At 36.9% G+C, this 14,545-nt stretch overlaps 1 protein-coding gene across 7 annotated transcripts in view; it reads left to right on the top strand.

The window, feature by feature from the left end:
- RAB27A (RAB27A, member RAS oncogene family) overlaps positions 1–14,545 on the top strand; it is a 95,138-nt gene that overhangs the window by 66,841 nt on the left and 13,752 nt on the right. For all 7 annotated transcript variants that reach the window (XM_061431227.1, XM_061431228.1, XM_061431232.1 and 4 more), the window contains 4 exons: positions 1,211–1,385; positions 6,426–6,511; positions 8,743–8,846; positions 13,788–13,911. In XM_061431227.1, the coding sequence (XP_061287211.1) occupies positions 1,233–1,385; positions 6,426–6,511; positions 8,743–8,846; positions 13,788–13,911 (467 nt within the window). In that variant the 5' untranslated portion in view covers positions 1,211–1,232. The remainder of the gene's footprint in view (positions 1–1,210; positions 1,386–6,425; positions 6,512–8,742; positions 8,847–13,787; positions 13,912–14,545) is intronic.

Here is a 14,545-nt window from a genome sequence, read left to right on the forward strand (position 1 = left end):
TAAAGGATTAAAAATAAATTTTGAAAAGTGCTGATTGCAAAAGATAAAAGGTAACCATGGTTAGGTCTTGCTATACAAACAAGAATATTTATTCTCAAAGGTAGACTTGTTTTGGCCAGTGCTGAAGAGCTGAATTGGTAGCATTTCCTATAGACTATCAAGGCAAGTGTAGGTAAATGAGCCCTTCATGGTGGAACTCAGTTCTCAAGTAAGCAGTGATATTCCAGAAAAATCTGATTTAATATGTAGTAGGAGAAGGCAATGGCAACCCACTCCAGTACTCTTGCCTAGAAGATCCTATGGGCGGAGGAACCTGGTAGGCTGCAGTCCATGGGATCGCTAGAGTCGGACACGACTGAGCGACTTCACTTTCACTTTTCACTTTTATGCATTGGAGAAGGAAATGGCAAGCCACTCCAGTGTTCTTGCCTGGAGAATCCCAGGGACGGGGGAGCCTGGTGGGCTGCCGTCTATGGGGTCGCACAGAGTTGGACACGACTGAAGCGACTTAGCAGCAGCAGCAGCAGGTGACAATAATAACATGTGAGGAAGCTGCAAACCAAGTTTTATTAGCATTATCTTTGAAGGAACTGTAATGACGTGAAAATGCATAGGATAAATGAAATTGCCTAGATGTCCAAGAGAGAAACCAAGGATATAGCACTAGGAGACTTTGAAAAAGGAGGTACAGTTGGGACCACTTGCACTCTAAGAATTATTATTATTCCTATAGCATTCTCTTTGGAGAAGGAAATGGCAATTTACTCCAGTGTTCTTGCCTGGGAAATCCCGTGGACAGAGGAGCCTTGCAAGCTATTCAGTCCATGGGGTCCAAAAAGAGTCAGATACAACTTAAGGACTAAACAACAACAAACATTCTCTTTCTTCCTTTGTTTTGTTACTTTTATTATATACGATATTCATGTAAGATAGTGACCATTATCTTCTTGATTTTCATTCTCAGTTGGAATTTTTGTCTTAAGGGTACTATAACAGCATAGCACAGTTCAGTAGCATCTTATCTAGCAACTGATTAAGTCTTTGGGACAGTGAATAATATCTAACCCTTTCTTCACAGAACCCTTAGGCATATAAGTGTTATGTAGGAGTACTTGTTGAACTGGATATTAAAAGAAGTCACTTTATTAGCAGAGGATTCTAATATTTTCTGACGAGTTTTGGTAAATATGCGTTTGTTTGTATTTTTCAGGTGACCCACTGAGTTCTTCATTATGTTTGATGGAGACTATGATTACCTCATCAAGTTTTTAGCTCTGGGAGACTCAGGAGTAGGGAAGACCAGTGTGCTTTATCAGTACACAGATGGTAAATTTAACTCCAAATTCATCACAACAGTCGGCATTGATTTCAGGGAAAAGAGAGTGGTAAGTTCTGCATCCTTCCATATAAAAATGTAATCTCTGAGTCAACCTTTGCCTGTCTGTTTTATTTACTTCATAGGAATTAGGAGGACAAAGGTTGGAATCTAAAATTAAAGGGTGCATATGAAAGTGTATTATGTTCAGTCTGAGCAATGTGATTAAAGGCTGTAACTGAGGACACTTCAAAGTAAAAGTGAAGATTTTTAAAAAATTTCCTTGATATACTTTTGGCTGGTATCTTCCTTCTGAATTATAAAAAGTGATTTGTCTACCTTTATTATGAAGCTTGCAAACCACCCTGCTCATTTTAATGGCTTTTCTCTTAATTAAGGCCTCAGCAGTCCCATTCACTAGGTGGCAGAACTCACTGACCCCACCAGGAATGTGAGGTTTAAGTACGGGTGGGAATGAGTGTGCATATGGATCTGGGAGGTACCAAAAGAACAGTAGGGTTCTGCAGAATAAGAGAAGAGGTTCTTTTTTAACAATTGTATTTATTTTTTTTAAAGGACTGCAAGACAAGTTATTCTGGGGGTAGACAAGAAGTCAGGAGGTTGGTGTGTCCAGGAACTACATTTCTTACTAAAAAAGCAACCATTCCCATAAAGCAGGTCACAAGTAGTCAGGAAGACTAAGGACAAAGAGGCTTTGGTGGAGCACATTCTACTTGGGAAATATGCAGTTTCTGGCTTCGAGGACAGAAGAATTCATTCTTTCTGATCCACCCCAAGTCTTTTATTCCACTACCAGAATTCTTTTCTTCTATGACCACTGTTTTGTTTTGTTTTGTTTTAAAATTATTTTTAAATTAAGGTATAGTTGATATACAGTATTGTATAAGTTTCAGGTGTACCATATAGTGATTTACAATTTTTAAAGGTTATATTCCATTTATAGTTATTATAAAATATTGGCTATATTCTCTGTGTTGTACAATATATCCTTGTAGCTTATTTTATACCTTTGTCTTTTTCATGATTATTTTGGGATGCTTGCAATTTCAAACGAATTTTAGGGTCATCTTATTAATTTCTACAAAGAAACCAGCTGAAATTCTGACATGGATTGCACTGAATCTGTAGAACAATTTGGGGAGTGCATGTGTGCTCAGCTGTGTCAGACTCTTTGTGGCCCCATGGCCTGTATAGTCCACCAGGTTCCTCTGTCCATGGAATTTTCCAGGCAAGAATACTGGAGTGGGTTGCCATTTCCTACTCCAAGGGATCTTCCCGACCCAGGGATTGAACCTGCATCTCCTGCATTGGCAGGCAAATTCTTTACCACTCTGCCACCTAGGAAGCATTCGTATCTTAATAATATTAAGTCTTCTGATTTGTGAACATGGATTTTTTTGCCATTTAGATCTTCTTTAATTTCTTTCAACAATATTTTGTAGCTTTCAGAATATATTTTATACTTTTTAAATTAAATTTATTCCTAAGTATCTTAATTTTTTATGCTATTGTAAATTGTTTCCTTAATTTTATTTTTGAATTATTCTTTGCCAGTGTATAGAAATACAACTTATTTTGTAAGTTGAGCTTGTATACTGGAACACTACTGAACTTGTTTATTGTTTCTAATATAACCTGCATGTGTGCCAGTGTAGGGAGTGTCTGTATCTGTGTATCTATGTGTTTATTCCTTAGGATTTCCAATATACAAGATCCTCCTATCTTCTGTTATACTTCTTTCTTTCCAAGTTGGATATACTTTCTTTTTTCTTTTTGGTCTAATTGCCCTGATGAATGCCTCCAGTAAAATGTTGAGTAGAAATGTTGAAGGAGAACATCTTTGTCTTGTCTTTGATTTAAGGAGAAAACATTCGGTCACCACAAAATATAATAGAAGCTGTGCATTTTTCATAGATGGTGTTCTTCAGGTCCAGGATGTTATCTTCTATTCCTAATTGTTGAGCATTTTTATTATGAAAGGTGTTGGATTTTTTCAAGTGCTTTTTCTGTATCTGTTGAGATGATTGTGTGATTTTAGTCCTTTATTCTAGAACTGTTCTGTTCCATTATAAATCGATATTGATTGGTTTTTGTATGTTAACCCAACCTTGTTCTTATGATAAATTCCACTCAGTCATGGTATATAATCCTTTTTATATGTTGTTGGATTCTGTTTGCTAGTATTTTGGTGTCTGTATTCAAAAAGGGTATTGGTCTATAGTTTTTTTTTTCCCCTCATAGCTTTGTTTTTGGTGTCAGGATAATAAAGCCCTCATAGAATGAAGTGGGGAAATCTTTTCTGTATTTTGAGAGTTTGGGAAGGATTGATGTTAATTCTAAACATTTGATAAGATTCACTAGTGAAGACATTTGGGCCTGGTCTTTTCTCTGTGAGACGTTACTTTTATTATGAATTCAGTCTTCTTACTGGCTATATGTCTCTTTAGATTTTCTATTTTTTCTTGAGTTAGTTTCAATTGTTTGTGTCTAGAAATTTCTCCATTTCTTCTAAGCTATCCAATTTTTTGGCATACGGTTGTTCATACTATTCCTTTATAATCTTTTTATATATTTAAAGTTGGTAGTGTTGTCCTTTCATTTCTGATTTTAAGAATTTGAATCTCCTATTTTTATTCTTAGTCTAACTAAAGGTTTATCAATTTTCTTAAGCTTTTCAAAGAAAAGATAATTTATTTCCACTCTAATCTTGATTATTCTTTCCTTCTGTTTGCTTTGGATTTAGTTTACTTTTATTTTTCTAGTTCTTTAAGGTTGAAGTTTAAGTTATTGATTTGAGATCTTTCTTGTTTTTTAATGTAGGTGTTTACCGCTATACATTTACCTCTGAGCACTGCTTTGGCAGTGAAGCTACTTTTTGTATGTTGTGCTTTTCACTCATCTAAAAATGCTTTCTAGTTCCCATTAGGTTTCTTCTATGACGCATTGGCTGTTTAAGACTGTATTGTTGAATTTCCACATACTTATGAATTCCCCAAATTCCTTTCTGTAAGTGATTTCTAATCTTTTTTTAAAACCACATTATGGTTAGAAAATATATTTTGTATAACTTTAGTCTCTTAAACTTGTCAAGACTTGTTCGATGACCTAACGTAAGGTCTGTCCTTGAGAATGTTTCATATGTGCTTGAGAAGAATGTGTGTTCTGCAGTTGCTGGGTGAGGTCCTCTATAGATGTCTATATTATGACTAGTTGACTTAGAGTGCTCTGCAGCTCTTCTGTTTCCTTGTTCATCTGCTTGCTTGTTTTATCCATTATCAAAAGAGTGTTGAAGTTTCTAAATATTGTCAAATTGTTTATTTCTCTCTTTTTATCTGTATGTATTCTTAATGGTAACTACATGACCCTTTTATCATTATAAAATATCCTTTTTTGTCTTTTTTTGTCTTCAAGTCTATTTTGTCTCATATTAGTATAACTGTAGCTCTCTTTTGGTTATTGTTTGCATGACATTGTATTTTTTTCATTCTTTTCCTAACAATCTTTTTGTGTTTTTGAATCTAAAGTATGTCTTTTGTAGATAGCATATAGTTGGATCACATCTTTACATCTATTCTGCTAACCCTTGCCTTTCAGTTGGAATCTTCAATCCATTTACATTCAATATAATTACTAAAAAAGGAGGGTTTATGTCTGCCATTTTGCTACTTATTTTCTATATGTCTTTTTTTTTTTGTTCTGTTACTTCTTGGCATCCTCTTTATTTTGTGTTATATAGACATTTTCTAGTATACCATTTAAATTCCCTTCTCACTTTTTATTTTTTGAATTGTTTTCTTAATAGTTCCCCTGAGGATTAAAATTGTCATCTTAATTTTTAACAGTCTAGTTTGGATTAATACCCACTTAATTTCAATGCCATACTCTGCTCTTATATGGCTCCATATCCTGCCAATTCCTTTTCACTGTTATTGTCATACAAATTGCATACATATTGCATCTTTATGTACTGTGTACCTATCTACACGAGTTTATAATTATTGCTTTATGAAATTGTGTTTTATCAGATGCAGGAAAGAGTTATGAAAAACCATTTATATTGTCTTTTGTATTGACTCATGTAGTTACCTTTACTGGTGCTCTTTATTTCTTAGTGTGAATTTGAATTACTGCCTAGTGTCTTTTCATCTCAGCCTGAAGCTCAGTCTTTGTTACTTCTTGCAGGGCAGTTCTTCTGGCAATGAATTTTATGTTTTTGTTTATCAGAGGATGTTTTAAGTTCCCTTTTAATTTGAGGGATAGCTTTGCTGGAAATAGGATTCTCGGTTTGTAGTCTTTTTCCTTTCAGTACTTTTTATTGTCCTACTGCCTTTTGGCCTCCATTTTTATTTGTTTGTTTCTTAATGATAAATCAGTTCTTAGTTTTATTGAGATCCCTTATATGTATTGAATCACTTTTCTCTTGCTGCTTTAAAAATTCTGTCTTTTGATTTTTGACAGTTTGGTGATATGTCTAGTCAGTATCAGAAAGTTTATGCTTCTTGAAGTTCACTAGTTTCTTAAATGCACATAAATATTTTTCATCAGATTTTGGAAGTTTTTGGCTGTTATTTCCACAAGTATTTTTTATGCCTCTTTCTGTCTTTCCCCCCGCCCCACCAAATAATATATTACTTGTACATTTTTTAATATATTTATAAACATATATTATGTGCTTACACATTATAATGAAGAGCCAATTCAATGAAAAAGACCCTAACTCTGTGAAAGATTGAGAGCAGGGGAGAAAGGGGCAACAGATTGGATGGTATCATCGATTCAACAGACATGAGTTTGAGCAAGCACCAGGAGATAGTGAAGGACAGGGAACCCTGGCATGCTGTAGTTCATGGGGTCACAAAGAGTCAGACACGGCTGAGTGACTGAACAACAAAAATGTGCTTACATCATTTAATACAAATTATTGTGTTATCCAGAGACAATTATTTGAAATAAAATATAAATAAGATTGTATTCCAGATGGAATTTTCTTTAGAAGTTTAGATACTTAGGGGAGTTATACTGAATAGCTAATTGAGAAGAGTTCACCAGTCTCAGAAGTTCTCTTTTCTTTTTCATTTTGCCATTTTAGGTGTACAGAGCCAATGGGCCAGATGGAGCTGTTGGCAGAGGTCAGAGAATCCACCTGCAGTTATGGGACACAGCTGGACAAGAGAGGTATGAGATCTTCAGTCATGTGCTCTTTGCTGGAACAAAGGGGAACAACAATTGCGCTCTTCACACAGTGACCTGAGCAGGAAAAGGCCAACTGATTCGTTGATATGCACCTGGATAAGCCATGCTGCCAAATTAGCAGGAAATTTATCAGTCTGAAATGATAATAGTGGCTTTATTTCATACAAGGTCAAAGGGAAAATGAATCCTTTTAAAAATGGATGCTTTTACTTATGGACTTCTTTCTTTTTCTCCCCCTTTTTAAAAACCTGTATACTTGTCTCCATTTACTTTTGTTTACTCAACCACAAAGAAAGCTAGAGTTGCATGCATTTCCTTACCTGATTATTGGAACCTAGCATAAAAATCTTGTTGGAATTAATTTATATGATCAGAGGTTGCTTGACAAAAATGTCACATGAAATCTTCATATAAAGTTACTTTTTTTGATTGAAATATAGTTGATTTACAGTGTTGTGTTAATTTCTGCTGTACAGTAAAGTGATACAGTTATACAATTATATACATTCTTTTTTATATTATTTTCCATTATGGTTTATCACAGGGTATTGAGTATAGTTCCCTGCACTATACAACAGAACCTTGTTGATTATCCATTATCGGTATAATAGGTTGGATCTGCTAGTCCCAAACTCCCAATCTGTCCCTCCCCCACATACCCCTCCCTTGGCTACCACAGGTCTGTTTAAAGTTGGTAAAAGAAAATATAAAAAAAAATAAATAAATAAAAAATAAAGTTGGTTTCAGTTAGCTACAGCTGTGTTATCTCTCACAATTTCCTTAAAGGATTTTATTTGTTTGTTTAACTTTTTCTTATGGAAAACTCCAAGTATATACAGAAGTAGAGAGGCGAGTACAGTGAAATTAGGTACTGACTTACCAGTTTCAACAAACATCAGGTTGTGGCCCATCTTACTTTGTGTATATCCTTCACCTCTTCTCACTACCCCTGCCCCACAATTATTTTGAAGCAAATTCCAAATATCGAACTGTTTCTTTTGTAACTATTTTGGTACATATCTCTGAAAGATGAGTACTCTTTTTGTAAAAACATGGATTAGAAATGTTTGAGAACACTTAAAATAGCTAATTAAAGGACAAATTCTTAACCAGTATTTTCTTCTCTGGAGCCCATGCCTGTCAGCTGCAGGCTTTGCATGAAGGCAAAATGAGAGAAAACCTACTGCGAGAGAGAGAGGCACAGAGATGGCAGGATAAATCCTTGGTGCATACATGTGTGTGCTCAGTTGTGTCCAACTCTTTGTGACCCCATGGGCTGTGGCCCACCAGGCTCCTCTGTCCAAGGAATTTTCTAGGCAAGAATATTGGAGCAGGTTACCGTTTCCTGTGTCAGGGGATCTTTCCCACCCTGGGATCAAAGCTGCATTTTTTGCATCTTCTGCATTGGCAGGCAGATTCTTTACCACTGGGCCACTTGGGAAGCCCAAATCCTTGGTGGAGAGGGTACAAAGAAAGGGGAAATTGAGTCTGATTACCATCACCCTAAAGCAAAGAATGGTTCTCAAGGATAAGGGATTTCTGTAGAGACTGAAATTAAAAGGTCATGAATGGAACACATTGTGATAACCAAGTCAGGCTTTCACAGGATGGGGACGACACATACACAGCAAGCACCATTGCTTTTGGCCTATTTAACTTTTAATTGTACAATAAATTCTTGGCTGAGACAAAGAGATCATGAGCTAGTTCTTGGTATCCCTGTCCAGAAGGCTGGTTTTTCAAATCACATGGCTTATTAACACATAAACTTCTACCAGTTAGATAAATAACTTATTATACACATTTGGAATATCATCATCTAATTTATTAAATTAAAAAAAGTTAGTTTTTATTTTAAAAGAAAATTGCAATAACTTGGCATTTTCGAAGTCTGTATATGTTTTCAAATATTTTTTCTTGTTCTAAATACCTATTTACTATATTTTTAAGATACTCAGTGTCATTGATTATGTACCTAATTTTACACTGTTGAAACTATTATATAATAGCCTAATTCAGTAAACCTTGTGCAAGTAAGATCTATGCATAGTGTGCATGTATAATGCGAAGTTAGTAGAAACGATGGCATGTTGTTTAACATCTGACTTGTTATTGATGAACTGTTGTAAAAGGCTTGAGGGGACTGCTGGTGGCTTTGTGTTTCAAAGAGTAGGGGTGTGGTTTAGGTGACCAGTCTGCTTTTATGTTCCCAGGTTTCGTAGCTTGACAACTGCCTTCTTCAGAGATGCTATGGGGTTTCTTCTGCTTTTTGATCTGACAAATGAGCAGAGTTTTCTCAATGTCAGAAACTGGATAAGTAAGTAGTATTGTCTCCCTGCCTGTTTCTTCCCACTCCCTGAAACAGAATCTTTCTTATATTCTACTTCTTTTGTAAGTTATTTTGTAAGAGCTCCTAATGCTATTTAAAATGCTATTTAAAGGAGCACGACTCTTAGTTCAGGAACAAAGATAACTGAAGTCTTCTGCTTTCCCTAGTCATGCTAACCTGCATTTGTTGAGTGCATCTTGCACTGTAGATCCATGGAGTGTTTTCTGTGTAATCTCTTCACCAGTCTTTCCCACAAAGAGGACTCTTATCCCCATTTTATAGATAAGGAGACAGAAGCCTAGAGAAGTGCTATCGAGTCTGATACCATCCCAGGGTTCAAAACATGTAGTACTTAACCCTTTTGAAAAATTAATGGATCCTAACCCTGTCTCAAGGTCTCTTCTGTATTTAAAGGGCCAGAGCACTTGCCAGAAGGATCTTGTCATAGAAACCTCTAGAACTGCCTTGGCCAGAGTGGTCCCCAGCACAGTATACATGAACCTGCATTTGGCTTTTTGGAGACAGCCTGATAGCTTACAATATTGGTTAGTAGTCATTTAGAATCCTACTACTTGACCAAACGTACATTTTCCTCTGTTGGTTGTATTGGTGGAATCATAGAGAACCTACTGGGGAGGCCTGAGATATTAAATTCCTAACAGCCAAATCTTTAGAATGAACTTATTTATAAACCCCTGCTGCTAAGTCGCTTCAGTTGTGTCCGACTCCTTGTGACCCCACAGATGGCAGCCTACCAGGCTCCTCCGTCCCTGGGATTCTCCAGGCAAGAACACTGGAGTGAGTTGCCATTTCCTTCTCCAATGCATGAAAATGATAAGTGAAAGTGAAGTCGCTCAGTCGTGTCCGACTCTAGCGACCCCATGGACTGCAGCCCACCAGGCTCCTCTGTCCATGGGATTTTCTAGGCAAAAGTACTGGAGTGGGGTGCCATTGCCTTCTCCGAAACCCCTACTACATAACAATTTCTTATAGTTTCAGTGTTATGAAAGGGTAATGGGCTGTAATTTTTATAGCAGAAAACCTTGTTTCTAAAAATGAGTTTTGAAATAAGTAATTGATGAATGCCTTGTGGTTTTCAAAGCATTTTTACATAGTTTGTGTCCAGTCCCCATGTTCCCCCCATGAGGAGATCTAGGGAGGTGGTGTATCCTCATTTTAGGATAAAGATGCTTAGCCTTATGGAGTAATAGGCTTGCCCAAGGACATGGAGCTTTTGGCTTTTGGTTTAGTGGCCTTTTTGGGGATGGGGGGATTCAGTGGCTTTTTATGCTCTTTCTCAACTAAGCTAATCACTAAGAGTTGAAGAGCTATTTAGTACTTTAAATATAGGTTCCCCGGGTTAGTCATGCTTACTGGGCTTCACTTTGTTAAGTGCCTGTCTGAGTCACACACCCTTTTGGCTGAATGGCAGTGACTATTTCTAATTGCTTATCCTCGTTCAGTTCTGGGGCTTTCTTAAGCACTTTCCAAGGATTGTTGTAAGAGATGGGCTCATAGAATCTTAGCACAGGAAGAGCATCAACCCACCTATTTTTCACTGGGAGAAACCGAAACTCTGGACAAGGTAAATCTCATCCATTTGGGCTTCATGGCTAGTTACATGAAGGATAAAATCATGTGAAATTCTGTGTATTATTTTGTGTTTTCCTTATAGTGTAAAAGAATTCTTCTTGCTCAGTTAGGCAAAGAAAACATACATATTGGAGATTTCATGTCTTCAGTGTAAAGTATTCACTGTCAGAAAGATTCAGTGTCAGATGTATTAATAATAAATCTTAATTAGGAATAAAAATTTAATTATATATATTTTTTATTTTTCCTCTGTCTGTTAGTAGTTTGAATATTAAGGGGATCATTCTTCTTTGGGGGGGTCAAATTAAATATATATTTAATGTATATTGTAATAGTTAATGTATTTTGTATGTTTAATGTATTTAATATATATAAATTATATATATATATACACACAAGCATATATATATGTGTACACATATACACATATACCAATGGTGGATAGCAGAACAGAGGCAGTATTGCATTGAACCAGTAACTGAGTCCTGGGTGCTGAAGGCAGAGACCAGGTCTGCACTCTCTGCTTCTCCAGAGATGCATTGCAGTCCTTTCTCTCTTGAACCCAGATCTCTCCTGTCCTCATGGGAAACGGGTAAGAGTCCCAAGTTGATCCCTGCTGAGCTTAGGAGACTGAACAGAGATCTGTGTCCTCTGGGCCTGAATTTGAAATCAAAGAGGAATCAGATAGTGTTGTCTTACTCACCTGTCCTTCTGGAGCTTAAGTATGAACCAGTTGTGCCCACAGGCAGCATGTTTTGTAGGGAAACTCCAAAGTAGCCTATATTTCTAAACTGTTCTTCTGTAGCCTCACATAAGTGGGACAAGAGCCCAACAAGTATATTTTTAACATATTTTTGCCTTTATATTTTAATTCCTATTATTCCCTCTGTCTGAAAAGCCCTCTCCATACTCACTCCCATTGTCTTAAAAATTTAGAGTTCAATTTACTCTTTAAAATCTGACAAAATATGGCCCCCATGAAATTTTCTGTGATAACTTTGTTGAATTAAATTTTTTCTCTCCTCTTTAAAAAAATTATATTAAAATATAGTTGATTTACAATGTTGTATTAGTTTCAAGTGTACAGCAAAATGAATCAGTTGTACATGTATCCATTCTTTATTTTTTAAAGATCTTTCTCCATAAAGGCCATTACAGAATATTGAGTCGAGTTCCCTGTGCTATACAGCAGACTCTTATTATCTATTTTATATATCCTGTGCTGTGCTTAGTCGCTCAGTCATGTCCGACTCTTTGCAACCCCATGGACTGCAGCCCACCAGGCTCCTCTGTCCATGGGGATTCTCCAGGCAAGAATACTGGAGTGGATTGCCATACCCTCTTCCAGGGGATCTTCCCAACCCAGAGATTGAACCCAGGTCTCCCACATTGCAGGCAGATTCTTTACCATCTGGGCCAGTGGGGTGTGTATGTCAGTTTTATTCCTCTCAATTAGAGTTAAGCCTCCTATTGTGTTTTGTACTACTTACACATGATCCTTACCACATACCATATCAAGTTGTAGTTATTTATGTATGTGCTTTTTTTGTGTGAGATATTTTAAAAGAATTCATAAATTTATTTTTTATATAAATAATTCACAACCTTTGTAGAAAAGTTATGAAAAAAGAAAAATGATCAATTATCATACTTCCCAGACTCCGCAAAATAAATACTATTAAACATCATTACAGGTAATAAACAACATCTCTAAATGCTTTATTGCATTAAAAGAATGATTTTCAAGTGTGAGCATGCATCTACATCCCCCCAGAGAACTTGTTAAAACAGATTCCAGACCTCAAACCCAGCCTTCCTGCTTCAGTAGATATGGGGTGGTACCTGAGAATTTGCATTTCTAGCAAGTTCCCAGGTGATGGTTGTTAGGCTGCTGGTCCATGGACCTTACCTGAAGACTAACTGAATTAACTCATTTAACCTTACCTTACCCCTATAAAGTAAATACTGTCATTGTCTTCATTTAAAGATGGGGAAACTGAGGCACAGAGTGGCCATGTAACTTCCTCAAGGCCACACAGCTAGTCAATGGCATAGCCAGGATTCAGCTTTAAACACCTTCAGTCCTGAGTTCATTTTCATAACCTTGACACTGAACGGGTAAGGTGTTAACAGAGCACTGAACTTCCCTGGAGGCCAGAAAGGTTCCACAGTAGAAGTGACTGAGAGGCAAGTTGTAAAGGAAGTAGGGGATGTCCCTGAAGGAAGGCTGTGTTTGGTTATTCAGGGTCTAGGGACAGAATGCATAACAGCCTGGAGACCAAAAGGATGTGGCTGTTGGAAACGGTACAGTTTGGTCTTGCCTGTATAGGTCCTGTTCCCCGCTTCCGTCCCGTGAGGGCAAAGGGCAGTGCCCTGAAATTCTGCACCAAGTATCAGGCCTCTGTTATTGCTCAGTAAATACTAACTGACTTGACTTTCTCATGATAAGATATAATGAACATGACTTGATAATGAGGAACTAATGGTTAACCATGATAAAAAATAAATTAGGCCATACATTTTTGAGGATGTCTTATTGTGCAAGTTTGGGTTACTTTAATTTCACCGTGAGGCATGATGAGTATGAAATAAGACTTATTTTCCTTATTTGGGAGATTAAACTCTTTAGCTTAGTTGAAGTTCCCTTGCTTTTATTACTGTTAATATGCCTACTAACAGATTTTCATGTGAAAAGAAATAGAAGCTACAGAGTGAGAATTGTAGTCTTGTGCTTCTTGGGTCTGGTGACAGAATCATTGACTATATATTCTGGGTTTTCTGTCTTCATTTGATCCTATATTTTGTTTGTTTCAGATAAATTGATTCTGCCTTAGGATAATAGAAAAATGTGAAAAATATTTCAGATAGAAATAGGTTTATAGAAAGACAATTCATTTTTAAAATGCCACTGCTGTAGAGAGAAAATATATGAAAAACAGAGCTTTAAGGTTAGTCATGAGCACTAGGAAATCCTCCAAGTGTGCTTTTTTCTTTTCAAATGATCTTCATAAAGAAAATAGCTATCTGGTATGTGTGTGTGTGTGTGTGTGTGTGTGTACGTAAGTTTTGGAGGGATAACAATTTCTCCCATTCCTCTCCAATATAAATAAGCTGGAGTATGTGCATAAGGGCAGGATTAGTTTTACATCTCTGCCCCATCCATTTAGTTTTATAGCTTGGGGTATTGGTGTTTTGAAAGCATTACAGAGAATTATGCACTTCCTTATATCTGTATATCCATTTACAGTTTTAAAGCAGTTTTGCATATATTCTGCACTGATCATAGACTTATATTACTTAACTATAATAAATTTTCTTATCTTCTTCTACTAATAGGTCAGCTACAAATGCATGCATATTGTGAAAACCCAGATATAGTGTTATGTGGGAATAAGAGTGATCTGGAAGACCAAAGAGTAGTAAAAGAGGAAGAAGCCAGAGGACTTGCAGAGAAATACGGGTGAGTATTTTTGGGGAGGATCTACAGCACAAATTTCTGATGCAAGCATTGGCACGTGAATGGGTAACAAAAAGGGCAAAAGCAAAAAACTGAGAGGGATGTAGGCCTTGGGAGGAGGTGTCAAACACCTCCTTTGCATATTAATATAACATGATTTGGGAACCGTAGAAAAAGCCATTGGTGAGGGCCTTCATTCAGTGCTTCAGTACCATTTTCTCAGTCTCTTGGTGTTTGAAGAAAGACAGCTTCAAGGACAAACACCCTAACTTTCCAAGGCCTCCTTTCCAAGATGCAGGTACAAGATGCCCAGGTTAAGGAAATTCTGTATATTTATTCAGTGAGGAAAATTCAAAGCCAGTCCATATTCTGCTTTGGCAAGTTCCAGGATACAAGAAGGCCTTCTTGGCCTTGAAATACCTATGCTGGTGGAGGAGTGTGAAGATCTCCTTTGGTTTAAGCTGTTTTTTTGTTGTGTGTGCTTAGTCACTTCAGTCATGTCTGACTTGCAGGCCCCATGGATTGTAGCCCTCCAGGCTCCTCTGTCTATGGGATTCTCTGGAGCAAAGATACTGGATTGAGTGGCCATGCCCTCCTCCAGGGAATCTTCCTGACCCAGGGATTGAACCCGTGTCTC

Source organism: Bos javanicus, chromosome 10 (assembly GCF_032452875.1).
Source record: "Bos javanicus breed banteng chromosome 10, ARS-OSU_banteng_1.0, whole genome shotgun sequence".
NCBI classification, from domain to species: domain Eukaryota; kingdom Metazoa; phylum Chordata; class Mammalia; order Artiodactyla; family Bovidae; genus Bos; species Bos javanicus.